The 18085-nt window shown below is 34.6% G+C and overlaps 1 protein-coding gene across 7 annotated transcripts in view; it reads left to right on the plus strand.

Annotated features, from left to right (window-relative positions):
* THSD7A (thrombospondin type 1 domain containing 7A) overlaps nt 1-18085 on the plus strand; it is a 266504-nt gene that overhangs the window by 181797 nt on the left and 66622 nt on the right. For all 7 annotated transcript variants that reach the window (XM_086855894.1, XM_086855865.1, XM_086855880.1 and 4 more), the window contains one exon: nt 15192-15383. In XM_086855894.1, coding sequence (XP_086712020.1) covers nt 15192-15383 — 192 coding nt within the window. The remainder of the gene's footprint in view (nt 1-15191; nt 15384-18085) is intronic.

Genomic DNA, 18085 nt, shown 5'->3' on the forward strand with positions numbered 1-18085 from the left:
TTTTGTTTCTCATCTTGATATTAAGTAAGTAATATATCACTACTGATTTCATAAAAGAATGGATGCTTTTAGTATTTATCTATCATGTAGTAATTTAATTATATGGAATTATATGAAAGAATTACATAGATTACATAAAGAAATATATAACTTTCTTTGTCCATGTCTTTAATAGTTTGCCTGCAATTTGATGTGATGATTTCAGTTAAAGGGATAAATAAAACAAAACCAGCGTTCCATCTGCATAGTCCATCAAACAATTAACGCTTATGAAATGCAATAGACTCTTATTTCCAATTTATCATATGTTTTTGAAGGTGGAGTTGCACTTGGACAATGCCTAATCAGACATTAACATCCATAAATAATATATTTAAGGTAAAAACAGGTGGGCCAACCTAATTACCAAAATCTTTTTCTGGTGTCATAGATCATAATGTGACATTCTGGTCAGGCGAGTTTGGTGTACTTTGACCTGTTTACTTCTAAAAAGTAATGCTGCACTCGTAAAATTTATTTGACTTCTGCAAGTAGAATTTGCTACTACTGGAGTGGAAAGCGCAAATATTTTGCAAATGTATCCGAAAGAGTGCAGCATTTCATATGATCCATAGGAATATGGGTAGTAGCTTGCTTTTGTTTTTGATGGCACAACCAGTAGGATATTGCAAGAATTGTATGTGACTAAATTAGAAGGGAGGGATTTTGATGCATACATTTTGATTTTTGTAATATTCAGCAATGCAGGAACTGAAATGCAATTCTGATTAGACTCCAGGGTTCATCATGGTAAGAATACAGAAAGGGATAATTGTAGATAAAATTTATAACAATTGGGGTTTTTTAGGAAGATAAATTTAATGCTGTACAGTTTTTCCACTTATCACTTAAAATTGTGCTATTATGAAAGAAGAAAGAAAAAGGGGGTTAGGGAGTTATGGGTGGATTATGGAACAGGGTTTCTAGAACTGTATTGGACTCCTTTGGTTTTGGATTTGTGCGTCAACTTTTCAACTCTCTAGAACATGCCCAGAAAATACTAGAAATTTTTTTGACAAAACATATTTAGAAGAGATAATTTTACATCTGATTACGTTATGTATAAAAATAATGCTACATAGCTATACATTAAGTACCACTTTCTCATAAGATTATATGACACAGCACTAGTCATTAATCTTTACGAGAAAATCTTCTTTGACAGTGTATTCACACTAGGTTTGAAGGGAGTCAGTTTTCCATCTAAGAAAATATGCAGCCCTATTTATATTTTACAACATCCTGCATACTTATTGTCCATTTTCTGAATAAATGCTATCAAATTTCAAAGCTGTGAAAGCACTGTGTTGATAAATGGTGAGGATAGAACCATCATCATGAGCTAGTCATGTTGAGATGGAATTAATAAACTCTCAGTACTTCCAGCCTAGAACAGCTCATTGTCTGACCTTTCTCATAGATCATAATTTGTGTTGAGTACTGATTAATGGAAAATCACTCTTATCTGCCAAAAAATACTTGATTTCACAAGACAACTGTTCCAGTGGCCACTTAGGAGCCTTAAGGTCTTATGTGCCTTGTTGCAATTCTTGAAACTCTGGGGCACAGCACAGCAGCATCTTCACTGAATACTTAAAAAGCTTCAAACTAAAACATGCTCAGACACGATCATTACTCAAAATCAATGTAAATAATTGATACCAGTCTCTCCAGTGTTCCCAGTAATATCTTTCAGATTTTGAAGTGCAGGTAGTTTGTGATGTAGCTGCAACCCCAAGAGAGGGAAATAGAGATTTGTATCTGGGACTTGGTGAAAATAAGGCAAGACAAGAGGAAGAATCTTGTTCTGGTCAAGCAGTTAGGTTGAACTGGGAAAAGGTAGGATTTGACCCTGGCTTCCTCCAGGGCAATTTCATGAGACCAAGTAAAGAACTCAAAGTTATAAAATGTCTCTGCATTTTATATGAATTTGGCAAGGGATTTAATGTGCTAAGGGTCAGCCCACGGGAGGATTTGACAAGCAGCCGGAAAGAATTTGTCAGGGATGGGTGAAAAGGACAGTGAGGTGACAGACTTGGATTAGTGTCCAGAGAAAATAGGGCTGAATAAGAAGTCAGAGAATGGGGAAGAAAAGAAAATTCGTAACTTATAGGGCTGGAATGCAATGGATTTTAGTCTGCTTCTGTTTTTATCTCAGATCACCAGACAGAGCAGCAGTTTCCAGCATCAGTGCTACACCCATGGCAGAAATACTATTTAACACTTGACTTTTGTTTTAAACTAGAAAACTGGAAAGAAATATTACATCAAAATTTCATATTTTAGTTTTCAAAGGCAAGCCCTTAAACATTAGGAAATTAAGATTGTCTGGTCCATATGTGAATACATCAGAAGGAAGAATTCAATCATTTAATTGTGCCAGCATGACATTTTCTCCACAGAATCTGCCACTTATTTGTGAGACAGATATATCTTCTTTGGTGATTAAGTGGGCATTTTGTAATAATGAATGCAATGTATGTGAAACAGCTAACCTGAGTTGTCCTATTCTTCAGGGTTTAATTTTGTTTTGCTTTTGTTCAGCATCAGCAAAATATAAATAATGCTGACCCACCACATCTTTAGTGTTCTGAAAATAACGCTGTGCTAGTGGGTGTCTGATAGTAATGACAGAAAGATCTTAGGATAAATGCCAATTCTGTTTTAATAACACTTTTAATTAGTATGTGGTAAATAAAACATAGGCTCATGACTTGAACAAAGAGAATAAAACTAAAAATACCAAATAGATCCTCATTAAGGAGTTTCCAATCTGTGAACTGAAGGAGGAAGGGACCCAGTGGAAAAATAATAAGCGTGTGATTATACAGTTAAAAAACCTGCATTATACAAAGGCAGCTTTCATTTTGGCATTTACTGTTTGGTTTCGTGATATAGTTTTGGGGGTAACTTTTGGATTAAGTATGTAAAGCTTGCCCTAGGAATAACCAGATGTTTATCTCTAATTTTATTTAGACATCCTTTATTGGTACTGATACTATTTTATGAATAATGAATTGCTGCATAAGTGTTTTCCAGAGAAAAGATACTAGGCAGAAACTACATGAAATCTCTTGTTCTCGGTGTCTCAGAATTGAGTATTTTTATTTATAGGGGAAAAAGAAGAATTATATTAGCTAGAAGCATCTTATATATTGTGGGAGTCTTCTAGAAAACCAGTATTAAAAGGGAACTCTATTTTCAGGGTACAATGGATTTCTGTAAGTAGGTGTCAATCTACAGTGAAATCTCTCAGATATCTGAGACTTTAGGACATTAACTTGCATAACTTACTAACAGAGTAGAAGAGTCATAATGTCTCTATATTTGCAGAGGTGTTCCTGGGTTTTTTGGTTTAGTTGTGACAATGCTATTCTATTTCCTTCCACAGCATAAATTTATAAGATCTAGTGGTATTTACCTCTGGTTGCTTTCCTGACAGCTCCTTCTCTGAATCTATTCACATGGAGGCTAGGAGAAAGAAAAACTCAAAACCATGGGTTAGTTTTAGTCTTCTAGGGAGGAATCAGCTACGAAAATGTTTCCAAAAGAGAAGATTAATTCACAGTCTGAGCTCCCTAAAGGCATGCTGTGCCTTCCACTCTTAATGATGAGAAGATATTCATTGCAAGATGCATAAAAAGATGTTCTCCAAAGACTGCATTTTATCTGCCAGTAGTAGGACACAGACAAAAGCATCCATGAAATTAATTGAAAAACCATTTCTCAGAAGTGTGTAAACATGACAGTGGCAGTGATCTCTCTTACACCTCTTGGGTCCTATGTTTTAACTGTGATTGAATTGAGCTGTCAGATTACATAGAGAGTGACAACTCTTTACTGGCTGCAGCTGGATGAATAATGCAAAGAAAATGTTTGCAATCACCTTTTGCCATAGAAAATAATTTTTCTCACTCTCTCAAGAACCCCCTTTTGAGTTTCACGTGTCTTTGTGTGGCAAGATGTATGACAATGTATATGAAGGCACAGTTGTAAACTTGCTGCAAATTCACAGCATAGTAGTGAAATACTAGATAACTGACCAACTGGAAAATTCACTTAATATTCTGTCAGGTGCAGAACATTAATTGCTGTCTTAATCTCTAAGGTAAGCTTTTGCATTAGAGAGAAGAATAACATTACTATGTTGGTGGCCAAATTCTAGGAAAATACTGCACTGCTGAAGTGTATATGAACCCATTTATGATGCAATTTTTTGAGTTTTAAAGCTTAAATGTATAAATTTATTAACCAAAGATAATGTTTATGCTGAAAATGAGAAGCCTGAAGTTTGTCAAATTCTTGTTGTTTCTTGAAAAACCAGGCCATTTAAGGTAATTGCTGAAAATATGCAGATTAATACCTCAGTGTAGGGAATTGTTGAAAAGATTGTGGCGAGCACTGTCATTCTACTGACATTAGTGGAGCTGTCACATTGTTTTCATGCTATTCTTTTTCTTGCCAATTATTTCCTTTTTATACTTCTATTCCTAACTCATATCCCTGAATGTTAATCTAGTTCAGATCAGCACACCAGAAATATCTTCTCTAATCAAACTGGTTTGAAGTCATTGACATTCCATTGCCCTTCCCAAACTTGTTCTCCAGGTTGCTTTGTCCTTATTGAATGGGTGGAGAAATGTGTAAAATACCACTCACAATAAAATACCTGTGAATGAAGTAAAAAATTTGCTGAGAATACTAAGCAGTGACAAACTTATTTCCAGTGATTAATAAAACATGTTGTTTTTTAAATTATCAAAGAAATACATTGCAATAAATACATGTTGCATTTTCAAATCCATGTATTTTAAATCTGTTACCAATATTCAAATAACACCATCACTATTTCTAAAGTCTGTGAAAATATTTTTCTTCACTTTTAAACACAAGCTCTACTTCTACAGAAGTAGAGCTTCTGTAACATTTAAAAAATTAAGAGAGGAAATATTTTTAATTTTTTTTTTCTAAGTCATAGTTGTATATGGGTTTGTCAGTATATGAATTGTGGATTGATTGGGAGAAGTTTTTGAGAATGCTCTGTTGCTCTTGGAACTAGTGATATCTTTTTAAGGTGACATGGTGCTTTTGACAAGTGTTTTCAGAAATACATTGAGAATTTTCAAGTGATCTCATCCTCGAGGTTCACACTGTCCTCTTTTTTCCTTATAGCTCTGTCAGCACTTTTCCCCTCCTTTCTCCACCCTGCTAAAATGGCCTATTGGTTTGACATATTGATCCCACTTGGTCCCATGACTAATATTGATTTTATTCTCAATGGGACCGTAGCCTGTCATCAAACTTATTTTTTCTTTCATATCAAGATGACGTTTGATTGGCTTACTTGACACTAGAAGGCAACTCTGCTTGGTTATGATCAATACACTTGTATTCTCTGTTCCTTATCATTCTCAGTAAGACCACATTAGCAAATGAAGCATGAAAATGCTTCAACTACCTGTCAAGCAGTAGGAAAATTTTACTCCTGTTGTTAGGCAGTGTTTGGGTACTCTGCTGGAGTCTTTATTAGAATTATTGAACTTCTATCCCTCTGGTATAAGTCTGCTATAGCATCAAGTTAAAAGAATAGATTTTCAGCTAAAGGCATATCATGTTTCAGTTTTTGTTTACTTTGCTTATATGCATGAAGACACTTTCCAAAGCTGATCCAAATTAACTGCAAAAATAATTACTTAAACTATATTAAATGTGTCTGTGAATCCTCTTATTCAAAGTTAAAGTGGTCTTAATTCTATTTGTCAAGAATTTTCTCTTTTATTCTGAATAAGGATAGCCACACAAAATGTTAATACAGTAACTAATCTTCTTCAAAGTCCCAGTTTAATTAATTTGGATTAATTCTTCAGTATCCCTGTTTAGGTCAGGCATTTTCAGAGATACTGACTTTAGTAGTTCATATGCAGCCTATTTCATGCTATTGAATATTCAGTGCTATCAGAAGTAGTAAAGAATTAAAGAAGTATCATCTGTACGAAGAGTTTTCCATTAGTCTTTGATGCATAATACAAAATACGCACTCAGTAACTTTGAGTGTTGTGCCAGAGATAAAAAGGCTGTGTTACTTTTTAAGCCATAGTTAGTGCTACAAGACACCCTCAGTGTGCCTTTGTGTGTGTAGTGAAGGAACTTCCCTCATCTGTGTATCTATTTTATTTTCAATTTTTTAATATTTTTTAAACTGAGACCCTCACTGGTAGCCAAGTGACTGCTGTATGCTTGGGGGAACTGATGCTGTGCCTGCCATCACCCCCACCACTTAGAAATACAGGGAAGAGTGGAAAAATATTTTTCAATTTCAGGTTTTCAACCTGAATAAATCTAGAAAAATAAAGTGAAGACTTAGGGCATAAAGGAATAAGAGGTAAAGTTTCAAACTGATTACCAGAAATTTTAAGATGGCAAAAACAGAACAGTTATTTTTCACTTTTCTCAATCTCATTGAGTACAGAAGACAAGCCCAAATAATAAGTATTTTCTTTCATGGAAAAAAAAAAAAAAAAAGCATGGTGTTTCTTTGGTTTTGGTTTTTTTGGGTTTTTTTCCCTGCTTTTGTGTATATTTTTATTTTAGCATAGTTATGGGTTAATATTTTTTCATACTGTTGTTTAATCTGGCCAAATGTCATTGCATTTTAAATAAAAATATATTATTTGGGTGAAGAAATATTATTTCTTTTCCTAGTTTTATTTGTGTCTGGCAAATTTAGACTGTCTACATGACTGTAATCCTGATAGATGACTCTAATATAAATGGAGGTACATATGTTCTGTTTTTACCAGACATGAAAATGAGATTACTGAAAGCATTAATATTGTATCTGAAGGTGTGTTAGTTCATTATGTTTAATCATTATTTTTAAGTTCCTGCCAAAGAATATGCAAAGATGTTTTCCATCTGAAGTGATTATAGCAGGAAATATCCATATTTAAAATATATTCTTAAGTTTTGTGTCAGAGTTTTCCTTTTATTGTTACCATTATTTCAAGGTATGGAGTGTTATTTTGTTTTTGGTTATTCCTGTAACTGTTTGGTATATAGTGCATGATGTATTAATGTATTATTTATCTGATGTATTGAGGAATACTGACCTGGATCTCTTATCAGCGACTCACTTTTCTTGAAATTTGCGTGATTGAAAATTCGGATGAATTTAAGGACAGAGAAGAAACCTTGTAACCAGAACTGTCTCATCTCTGGAGCAGAATGGCTTTCACATCTTTCAGCTTTCCTATAAACCACTTGCAGAGTGTTACCTGCTTCTGGCTTTTTTCTACACAGTTGGTAATTTGCTGTGTTGTGGGAAAGGTTAGCGAACACATGCTACCCTGTAAATTGTAACTGAGCTCGTTTACTGGCTTGGTTACAGTGAAGGAGCTGAAGTATTCAGGTACTATTTTTGAAATTATATTTCTGCATTAATGTGGGAGTTCTTGAAGCCAGTGTCATCCCACTCATCACAATTATTTTTCCCATGAGGTGAATAAAATAGAGATTTCAATATAGCCATTAACAAGAAGTTACTGCTTGTAAAATGTGGTGTTTCATCTCATTAAGGAAGAGAAAACAATAAAAAGATCGTGATTTTTTTTCTTAAGTGTGTTAAGATGCTCTTATCTTTGATTGGAAAAACACTGGATGTGGTAGGTTTCTAAGCTCCAGCTATTTTTCTTTTGTATACTATTACTTCCTGTCATTACTAGTCATTTGTCATTGCAAACGTTTGCTTTAAAAAAAAGTCATAATCACATTTTAAATTTTATTATTTTATTTTATAATAAAATACATATATCATCCAGTATTTGCATAGGGAAAGGACAGCAGTTAATGGCCTTTTCTATATGTCACTAGTTTGTCTGCACAGGAAGGGTAAAGGTGTAAATAAGATGATGGTACCTGTGCTTGTGCTTTCAAATTTCTTATAAAAAAAAAAAAAAAATAGAAACATACATGTTTATGAGATTCACAATGGGTTTTGAGTAAGTGGCCAAAGTATCATGTTTACCATTTTTCTTTCAGTAAGGAAAAGACTGTATGATACTACACTGAAACCAAAACCACGGTAAATTTGCACACGCAAACCAGCAAATCAAACAGTTTACAATCCTGCAATGTTTATGTATCATTAATCTATTAGACCAACTTTCTGTCATTTTTGCATAATGAACAGATGTGAGTAACCAGTGTATTTGTCTTCATTGAAATCAGTGCTGTTTCTACTTAGGCTTCTTAGAAGAAAATTACTTCAAGAATATTAACCATCAACTAATTAAGATGTACTTAATTAAATGCAAATGCTACTTAGCAAAAGAGATTGAGAGAAAGGCATGTGATTAGGGAATTAGCAACTGATTTAACACTTGGAACTCCCAGCTAGGCACCTAAGCATCAGAAATGAATGTAGAAGTTTCACTTGATAAGAATAATACAAGGGGAAGATATGCAATCTTTTCACATTTTGTTTGTTGAAAAACCTAGGAGTCAGTGAAGTAGGATATATTGAGGTCATAAATTGTGGTTAATGTTACTTTATGTTTGATAATTAGAGAGGTTAAAAATTCTTCCAAATGTTGAAAATTTATCAGTATTTTTTGACAGCTGATTCAGGAACTGTAATGGAAAATAATTACTAAGGTAATACACTGTTGTTGCTGCTTTGAAAGACACTGCCATTTTACTAATGTTAAAGGGTTTTTTTTTTTTGAGCAGATATGAATAAATACCATCAACAATATATGAAGGACAGTGGGATCAATAAAACATTTAAAGTTTCCTATTGTATATGAAAATATGTGTTATTTGCTAGTATTGAACTGATTCAAGGGTAAAAATTGTTCTCAGTCAGATGCTGCTGCACATGCTGTTTTATTTTTTTCTTCCAAATACTATTAAGATTGTTGAGCTAAACAAGATGGGAAATGATGAATTTAATGTAAATATTATAGTTTCTCTTTTCTGTGCCTTATTTGATTAGGTTTTCAGTGATTAACTTCTAAATTCTCCCTACTGAAAAATCTGGCTCAGCTTTTTGAAGTTGTGTGTACATTTTAATTAGAGACACGCACTCTAAGAAAGACAGTGTTCCTCAGAGAACTCCTCCTGAGCTGTATAAGGAAAAACAAACAACAAAATAGGATTGCCAAAAAAAAATCAAATCAGTCCTGGGTCCTTTCCTGATCATTTTAAAAAGAAAACATCATACTATTTCTGGAGCTTCTAGGTTTGAAAGGAAAACATAATTTGCTGTCACTGTTCCTGCTAGGCAGGCATGATTTTTCCTGTTGTGATGAAGTTTGATGATCAATTAGTAATTTGAAAGAAATGCAGAAGTATTAGAAATTAAAACAATAATTTCAGTTTATCCTGGTGATTGATTACTGTCTGCTCACTTGCAGATATAAGGTGTCCTAGCATGTGAAGATGTATGAGGTTTTGATAAGTTTTCTGTAATGTTAAGAATTTCCATTTTGCATTAGACTAATAATCCAGTGTGTTGGCCAGGTTATTGCTAAAGAAAATCTAATATGGAATTTCACATTTGGATAAATTTGTACATTTTCTTACTTAGTGATTTTCTTGAATTTTTTTTAATTAGATAATGGGCTGATGACTTCTTAGTGGAGAAGGATATGGTTTACTAACTGTGACTGTGGTTAAAGTTAATTCCAAGTGAAAACTGGACTGAGCACATAGCACAGATCTGGTTTTAGTAAGTTTTGACTATAGATCAGCATATTTTGTTCTTGATGGGCAGAGTCCACACAGGATTTTTGGCTCCTCAGCCACTCTGACATATTTTGAGTTTGACAAGGGAGTCAGTGTAAGAAGAGATACAGGTCCTCATGTGAAAGGAATGCATATGTGAAACTGCATAGGAGCGCAAGATAAAGAACATTCTCAGCCATTTCAGCCTTTACAAGTCACTCTAGAGGCAGTTCAATACTTTCCTGTTGATTATTTTTCTGCACAGGAAAGGAAGGAAACAGTCAGTGGCAACCAGCACAGCTCACAGATTTTGCTATTGTGTGAAGTAATACTGCATTTTTCTCCTGCAGCCCCCATGCTTAGAGGCATTACTGAAGGCAGTTAAATAATGACAAGGCCTTCTTCACCCACAAACACATTGAAGTTGAGCCCTGGGGTGCTTTTCTAAGTATTGCAGCTGCCCAGCAGTTTTCCAGTGGATGACACGTCATGTACAAGATACAGATACAAGAGACTTTTTTCTTTCAAGTTGAAGATATAATAGTAAATTTGTACATATTGGAACAAGCAATAAATAATACAAAGTCTGCAGTTTTAGCATTTGGACTCTGTTGCTGTCGTTACTTCTTTTGTGAACTTTAAAATACAACTGTAAAACTTGGTTTACCACAGTGTGATATTCCTGTCCTTTACTGATTACACAGGCATGTTAAAAATAATATTGGATATTAATGTTCAAAGCACTCTCTTGATTTAATTCTATTTATTTTTATTTTATTGTCAAAATGTACTTAGTTTATATCAGGTTATAGGCCAATCTTTCAGAAACAATAGCTAGTTTCCTCATTTAGAACTGAGACCAGGCTCATTGACTTACTACATAGGTCTCCAGCAGCAATTTTTTGCTGTTTTTTTTTAAATTTGTTCTCTATGCCTCATTGAATCTTGCTGTGAATTTACTGTTCATTTTAAGGCTTTAAAAACATTTTGTTCTCTGTTAAGCACTTGCCTTCCCATTTACTACAGGTCAGAATTTGACAGCAATTTTTTACTGTGCACTGAAGCATGCACCATGTTAAAAGATGTACAATAAGCAAGAGGATTTCTTTTCCTTGTCTCTCTAGTGATTCCAACTCTAGGAATGCTTCTCATTGGAACTTTCTTAAAACATTTTACAGATGAGTAGACAAAAACACATAGGACTGACACCATTCAACTACATTAACTGCAGAATGTGGTCTAGCCCAACCTTTAGCATCTAGTTAAATTTTCACATATGTGATACAATACGTGCTTTGTGATTGTAATAAGAATGGTGATATGAGTACTGATATGTATTAATCAGTTCCTCCTGAATTCCGTTCACAAGCTACCTCTCTAATATTTAAAAAATTGCATATTCTGGCAAATTTTCTGCCCAAATTTTTTTGTTGTTGTTTGGTAGCTGGCTTGGTGTTTTTTGGTTGTTTGTTTTAAAACAGCTAAATCGTTGTGTAGTTCAAAAGTGGCTCTCATGTGTGCACACATACCAGGAAGTCTTTGAGCTAAGAAGTTGGCCAGAAGGAGGTTTTAATGTAGTGACTTGCTTTTCTGATTGTCTAACTGCATAATTATTTGAGGAAGTGACTCGAAAGGCTATCCCCTTGGCACTCCTCACTGAAGTAAATCTGTAAAAAAAAAAATCTTAGGAGAGGTTTAAAAATTTTTTGACATTTTAAATTTTTTGAAAAACAAATCCTCTTTTGCCTCCTGCCATTTTTACATGCTGCCATTTCCTTAAGAGAAATTTGGAGATTTTAGTCCAAAATGTGTGTCTCTTGCCTAAGAGAGAAATATAATTCAACAACATAGGCATTGTTTGTAAATATGGAATATTGCTAGATTCCAGATTTTAATGAAGCAGTCAATTGATAAATGGTGAAGAGTTCTCGTGACAGAAATGTCATATTCTGTTTTAATTTCTCTGCTTTTTAATTTTTGTCATTCTGTTGTTTAGACTATAAGTAACCCAGGACAGAGGCCTTTCAGTAATGTTTTTGGGAGTTCTGTCTTCAATATTGTGCAACATAAATTTATACCCATAATGTTCAAATAAAATCACAGAATCATTGAATGTTTAGGGTTGGAAGGGACCCTAATGATCATTTAGTTCCAACCTCTCTGCAGGGACCTTTCACTAAAACAGAATGTTCACAGCTCCCTCTAACCTGGTCTTGAACCCTTCCAGGGATGGAGCATTCACCTTCTCTACAGACAACTTGTTTCAGTGCCTCTTCTCCTTCACAGTAGAGTGTCTTCTTTAATCTTATCTCTTTTAGATTAAAGCCTTTCCACCATGTCCTATCATTACATGCTTTTCTTAAAAAGCCCCTTTTCATCTTTCATGTCAGCCTTTTTTAGGACTAGAAGGCTGCTATAATGTCTCATTGGATTCTCTTCTCCAGGCTGCACAGCTCTAATTTTCTCAGCCATTCCTCATAGGAGACATTTTCCAACCCCCTGCTCACCTTCGTGGCCCTCCTCTGGACTTGCTTCAACATCCAATGACAAATATTTTCAAATGGGACTTTTTCTAAGTAGTCTTTACACTGGCATTTTTCCCAGCTTATGGCTGAGTGGTTCCTGGTGGTTGACTACACTATGCACTTTGAAGAGGAAGGCAAAAAAGGTCAAGTTGTTCATAAAATCATTAGTGAAATGTCAGAAACAATTTAGTACAAATAAAATATTTCCCTGAAGATAAGAAGTACCCATTATAAGACATTCTTTCCAACTACATTTCTACGCTATTGAATTCATCAGATAAGAATTGGACACTTGACAAAAGTGAAATGCCAATATGTAAGATAAATATCTCTAGAATATTTTCTCTGTGAAAGCAAAGGAAAAATAGGGCCTTTGATTTTGGGAGAGAGTGAAGGCTTGTTTTCTTTTGAGATATAAACTCAGACTGAAACTAAGTTAAAAATATTCTTTGTCGTGGCATCAAATTAAACTTGAGTTTAAATTTAAAAGCCAATGGGTGATTAATAAGTTCAGTATAGTGTCATTTGTTTATACTGTGATACACTTTATTGTGATAGTAGCATTTCTTGCAAAGTGTGCATGTGTCCTAGCAGTTTGCCTTATTGAGTCTTACCTAGCAATGGAACAGTTTGAGATCTAGCTTTTTATTCTGTCTGAAGGAAAAGTTTACAGTCCTCTCTTCTGTCTCTTGTCCTTGAACCCAAGAAAATGCCCTTCTGATGAAGCAGAAAAGAATCCCTCCTGCACAGGGTGTGATGACCTGCAATATAACAGAGGGAGCAATTGATGCAGAGACTGAGTCCAGTGAGAGAAGCAGAACTTGGCATGGGAAAGCCATAAAGCCTTTGGCAGGGCTCAAATTTGTGTTTTAATATGGGAAAATATAGCTGTGGAGACTGACTTGATCTCAAAGGTCTTTATAATTCAGATGAGTATGACTACTTTAGGCTATTTTAAAAACATGAGCTGCAGGATTTTCCCTGGTTTTCAGAACCAAGAAAGATTGATGTTTGTAGTTCTGTTGTGCCTAAATATTCTGTATGAATAAAATATTTGTCCCTGTTTAAAAGGATCTAATATTGAATAGATGGCCCTTATCTTTAACTCTTTCACAAAGAATTTGCTTAACACTTCTGGGACTCATGATCTGATTTAGTACTAAAACACCTCCTGGTTTCAGGAACTCAGTTTAAGAGGTTCTTATTTAAAAGGTTCTAAAACTGTAAATCTTGAGTGACAAAAAAATGCAGTTTATGTAGTTTTGATTGTGATTAGTGTTTGGATCAATTTAGTATTATACATCTATTGAACAATAAAGCCTAATTTGAGACTTGGTAAAGCAGAGTTTTTAGATCTTTATGGTCTGCTCAGTTCTCACTGAATCAGCTTTCAGAATCCATGTGGTAGTTACTAACAGTAACTGATGCCTTTGTGATTCAATTACTGGGATTTAATCAATATGTCTAACAAATATCTTGTAGTATTGAAGACTTAGATTCATTTGCAAATATTGATAAGACATTATTTTGTTGACATTGGCTATTAAAACAAAGAGATTGAAATGACGGATCTTAGAAAGTGCATAATGTAGACAACTCATGTTTTGTCCTGTCAGGATCATGTAAAATTCAAGAGTTTTTCAATAGATTAATCATAACAGAAGGCTTTATGCCTTAGTACAGCAAAGATCATATAGCACAAAAAGCATTGAAATGCTTTGAAGCCTTATCCTTTTTAGAAAATAAAAAAAAAAGAAAAGTTTTATGTTTACAACTGAACTGGCTCTTTCATGCCTTAATTGTATGTGGTTATCAAGTCCAGTGTACTCTTAGATGCAAAATTTTCAGTTCCTCATAACAGACATTATGTTGTGATAACAAGGCTGTAATTCTAAAACCTGGACCTGACTTCTTCATTTTTTTCATCATTTGCTCCAACAGGAAGATTTATCATGAGACTTACTGATATCAGAATATGTGGTCATTGATTCATTCATTCTCCCCTTAATAAATATTAACTTGTTTGATGAAGAAATCATGTCACCTCACAAAACTGTCCATGCTGTGATTAAGGTGCTGTTTAGACAGACCTCAGACACAGTGCTCTCATGATTATCTGATTGAAAACAAAAGCAGTCCTGCTACTAAAATACTAGCTAATATATCATTAAGCAATTCATACCAGCCTGGATCTTTTTATTATTATGAAATGTGTACCCACAGAATACAAACACATAGATCTTGTTATATTTCCATGACACAAAGAGTGATGTGTTGCTGGTCTGCTTACAAAAGATCTTTCTAACCAAACAACACACTGTAATTTACTGCAGCTTTTCATATTTTGATGGATAGTTGCAATTCAAAGGATGAATTGTGGATTATGAAACTGGCTAAGTTAGGATGTTTTTCCCCTTCTCCTTTTTAAGAAAACACATCTGGCGTTTTATTTTCATGCTCTGCACATTGACATAAGCAAGTTTTTAGCAATTCTGATAGACTTGAGCTGCATCCATTCCGAATCAAAAAAATTCAAGTTATTCTTTAAATCTGGTTGAAAACTAGGTCATTTCTTTACATGCATCTTCACGTACACAGATTTCCATAGGTCTGTTGCTCACATTTGGATTTTGTGTGAGATCAGGCATGTGTTATAAAACGAAAGCCTGAAGACCACCCAGGCTGGCATTCACTTCATGAAAATATTGAATCAACTTAGGTTTAAGTATGCTCTTCTAGAACTGAGGCAGAGGAGACAAGTGATAAACAATCTATTTACCTTGTTTATACAGAAGAACAGAATCTAATTTATTTGTGTGCCCATCTGGACTAGATTGCTCATTTTAAGTTAATTTAGCAAATGATAGACTGCTACTGGCCTTTTTTTTTTTTTTTTTCTCCCAGGAGAAGAGGTTGACAGACAGCTGTGTAGAGATGCCATCTACCCAATCCCGGTGGTGTGTGAAGCACCGTGCCCAAAGGACTGTGTGCTCGGCATGTGGTCTGCCTGGTCCTCCTGCTCACACACCTGCTCCGGCAAAACCACAGAAGGGAAGCAGATGCGCGCCCGCTCCATCCTGGCGTATGCAGGTGAAGGTAAGGGCTCACGCTCTCCTGCTTGATTGTGAATCCTCAACTGCCTTTGTAATGCCAAAGTAATTTCTTGATTGACAGATTATTAGGTCGTGTTGTGGGTTTTTAAATATAGCAAGATTGTTTAAATGGTTATCTTATGTTTACTCCTGATACCTAAATCTGTTTTAAAGAAAGTTTATTTTGTTCATTTCAGTCAATGTTACTATATCTTTATTAGTGAGCTTAATGTTACTGTTTCTATTTCAGATACATATTATATTATTTATTATTTTCAGATATATATTATTGTCTTGTTTTCATTAAAATTAAACAAGACAAACAGTTCATCCGATACAGATTAACAACCCTAATTTATGTCCAATTTGGAAAGATATAAGTATCCTGAATGCTGAAAAGATGAGAATTTCAATGGTTCAGATGTTAGCAAAAGGGTTTTGTAGTTTTCTTTTCTCTAGTTGGTAACTTATGTTACCCCATTAACATTGTTATTCATAGCAAAACTTTGGGTTTTGCCCTGCCAGTCTTTACTCGTGAATGGTTTCCATTTATTCAAGTAATCCATGTGCAGTGTCTGCAGCATATGCAAAGAGAAAACATAGCTGGAATATAAAGGAGAAGACAAAACAGGTTTAAGATACAGGTTCATGGCTCTTCTTTGATGATTTTCCAGGGTTCCTACAGCTCTTCTTGTTTTGGTTTTAAGTATTTGGAGGTGTGGGTGGGTTATAGGGGAAATGTATTCTGTATATAACATGGTTCAAAAATGGCCATGTCAGGTGTGCCGGGGTCCAGCTGATAAAATGCCCAGCTGTTGAGCTGTTGGTATGAGAGACAGAGCAGGCTAGGTAATCTATTCCATGGTAATTTCTGTATCATATTGCCATGAGTTTTTACTCAAAACACAATTGGACAAATGTATTCTATGTAAATATGTACTATTCCTATTATATATCAGGATTGGATATTAATTAAAGAAAAAAGCAAGACTGTTGCAAGTCAATGAATGAGGCTAAATTTGTATTCTAAGATGACATAAGTCCAGGTGTGAGTCCTTGATCACACACGTGCTCCTGCTAGTCAGTCAGTCCACAGAGCTAGACAGATCAAAGCATTGCAGGCATTACATATGCAATGAATACTACAATCCATCAAAGTATCTGGTACATTTAATTCTTGTTCATTTGGGTACTTAAGCATGAACACCCCCCTGAAATTTTTGAGGATCTATAGATACATGTGAAATAGGTTTTTATATCTGGCTCTCAGACAGCTTTTAATCAAGTATTGCCTGTGATTGTTCAGTTTCTCTCCTCTTGAAATGAAAAATACTATATTCTGCCATTTTTCTTGTTAATATTGGCATATAACTGTCTGTAATAGAGCTATGTCATTTCACACCTAAGAAATTTGTTTTCCTCTTATTACCCCGCTATCTCTGATGCTGAATTGGTTTGAAGAAACCATCAAATTAACATGACTGGCCACCAGGAAACAAGCACAATCTAATCTTTTTTCTTTCTCTCTTTTTTTTTTTTTATGATTTAGAATAGGAATAATTCAGTAGTATTGTAATAATTCCTCAGTGTAAGGAATAGGTTCGCAGAAAATATATAAGCCATATGAAAATTACAACAGTGACAGTTTTCTAATGAGCTCTGGGATACCGACTGCCCCTCCAGCACAACACTGATTTCTGCTTGAGCCAGGAGCTGACTTCAGTTTTATGCCCTCTCATCATCATTTCCTCATTCCAAACAAGACCCTTTTCATGTGGCCAAACCACGCACTGCAGAGCCTCAAGCACGGTGTGGTCATGCACATCTGGGATGGGCTTATGTGCTTGCATTCAGTGGAGAGAAAGGAGTCTCTTCATAAGATAAAGACTTACTGTGCTTTATGAGATGACTCCATGTGGAAATGAGTGTCACAATAACCATTTTTGATATTTTTTTCTGAAATCATTGTCCTCAGCTTGAAGGTTTGAAAGGCAAAGCGATTTATAAATTTGCCTGTCTGTGAGACTGCCTACAGTGTTAGCTCATTTGTGTCACTGTCAAATATACCTTCATGGTACAGTAAGAAGCTCAGAAAATCACTGTCTCAAAATATAAAATGACAGCAAAGGACACAGTGATGTTACCTGATACATCATATAGTTGTTCTGCATAAATCTATTAAGTTGTCATATACAGCTCATCTTATTTCTTGAATGTAGGGTGTGTCTACTTTTGGTTTATATTCTGCTTAATATTTCTGTTCTTTTTTTTTTATTCCCTGCTTACAATAAATCTTATATAATTAGTAGTGTGCATAAGACTGTTTCACATTACTACTGGACCTGAAACTAAAAAGTACTGAATGTATCTTAGTTTTTCAGTAACTAACAAATACGTAGATTGATTCTGTATTGATTATACACTGCCATAGAGTGACACTGATAAATTGGTGCAATACAGCATAACACTAATGTTGTGGATACATCCTAAGTGTGATCAGTCAAACTAGTTTTGGAAAAGTAAAGATTTAACACCCTACCTCCCAGAAAACAAACCAAAACCAAAAAAAAAAAAAAAAGAAGTCCAATATGAAGAGGAAAATAAGGTGACTTAAAAGCTTACTTTATTAAAATGAGAGGGAAGGGAAATTTTTATTATTATTATTAAGCTTGATTTATTAAAATGAGAGGGAAAGGAAGTTTTTAG

This window comes from Cyanistes caeruleus, chromosome 1, assembly GCF_971803275.1.
Source record: "Cyanistes caeruleus chromosome 1, bCyaCae1.hap1.1, whole genome shotgun sequence".
NCBI lineage: Eukaryota > Metazoa > Chordata > Aves > Passeriformes > Paridae > Cyanistes > Cyanistes caeruleus.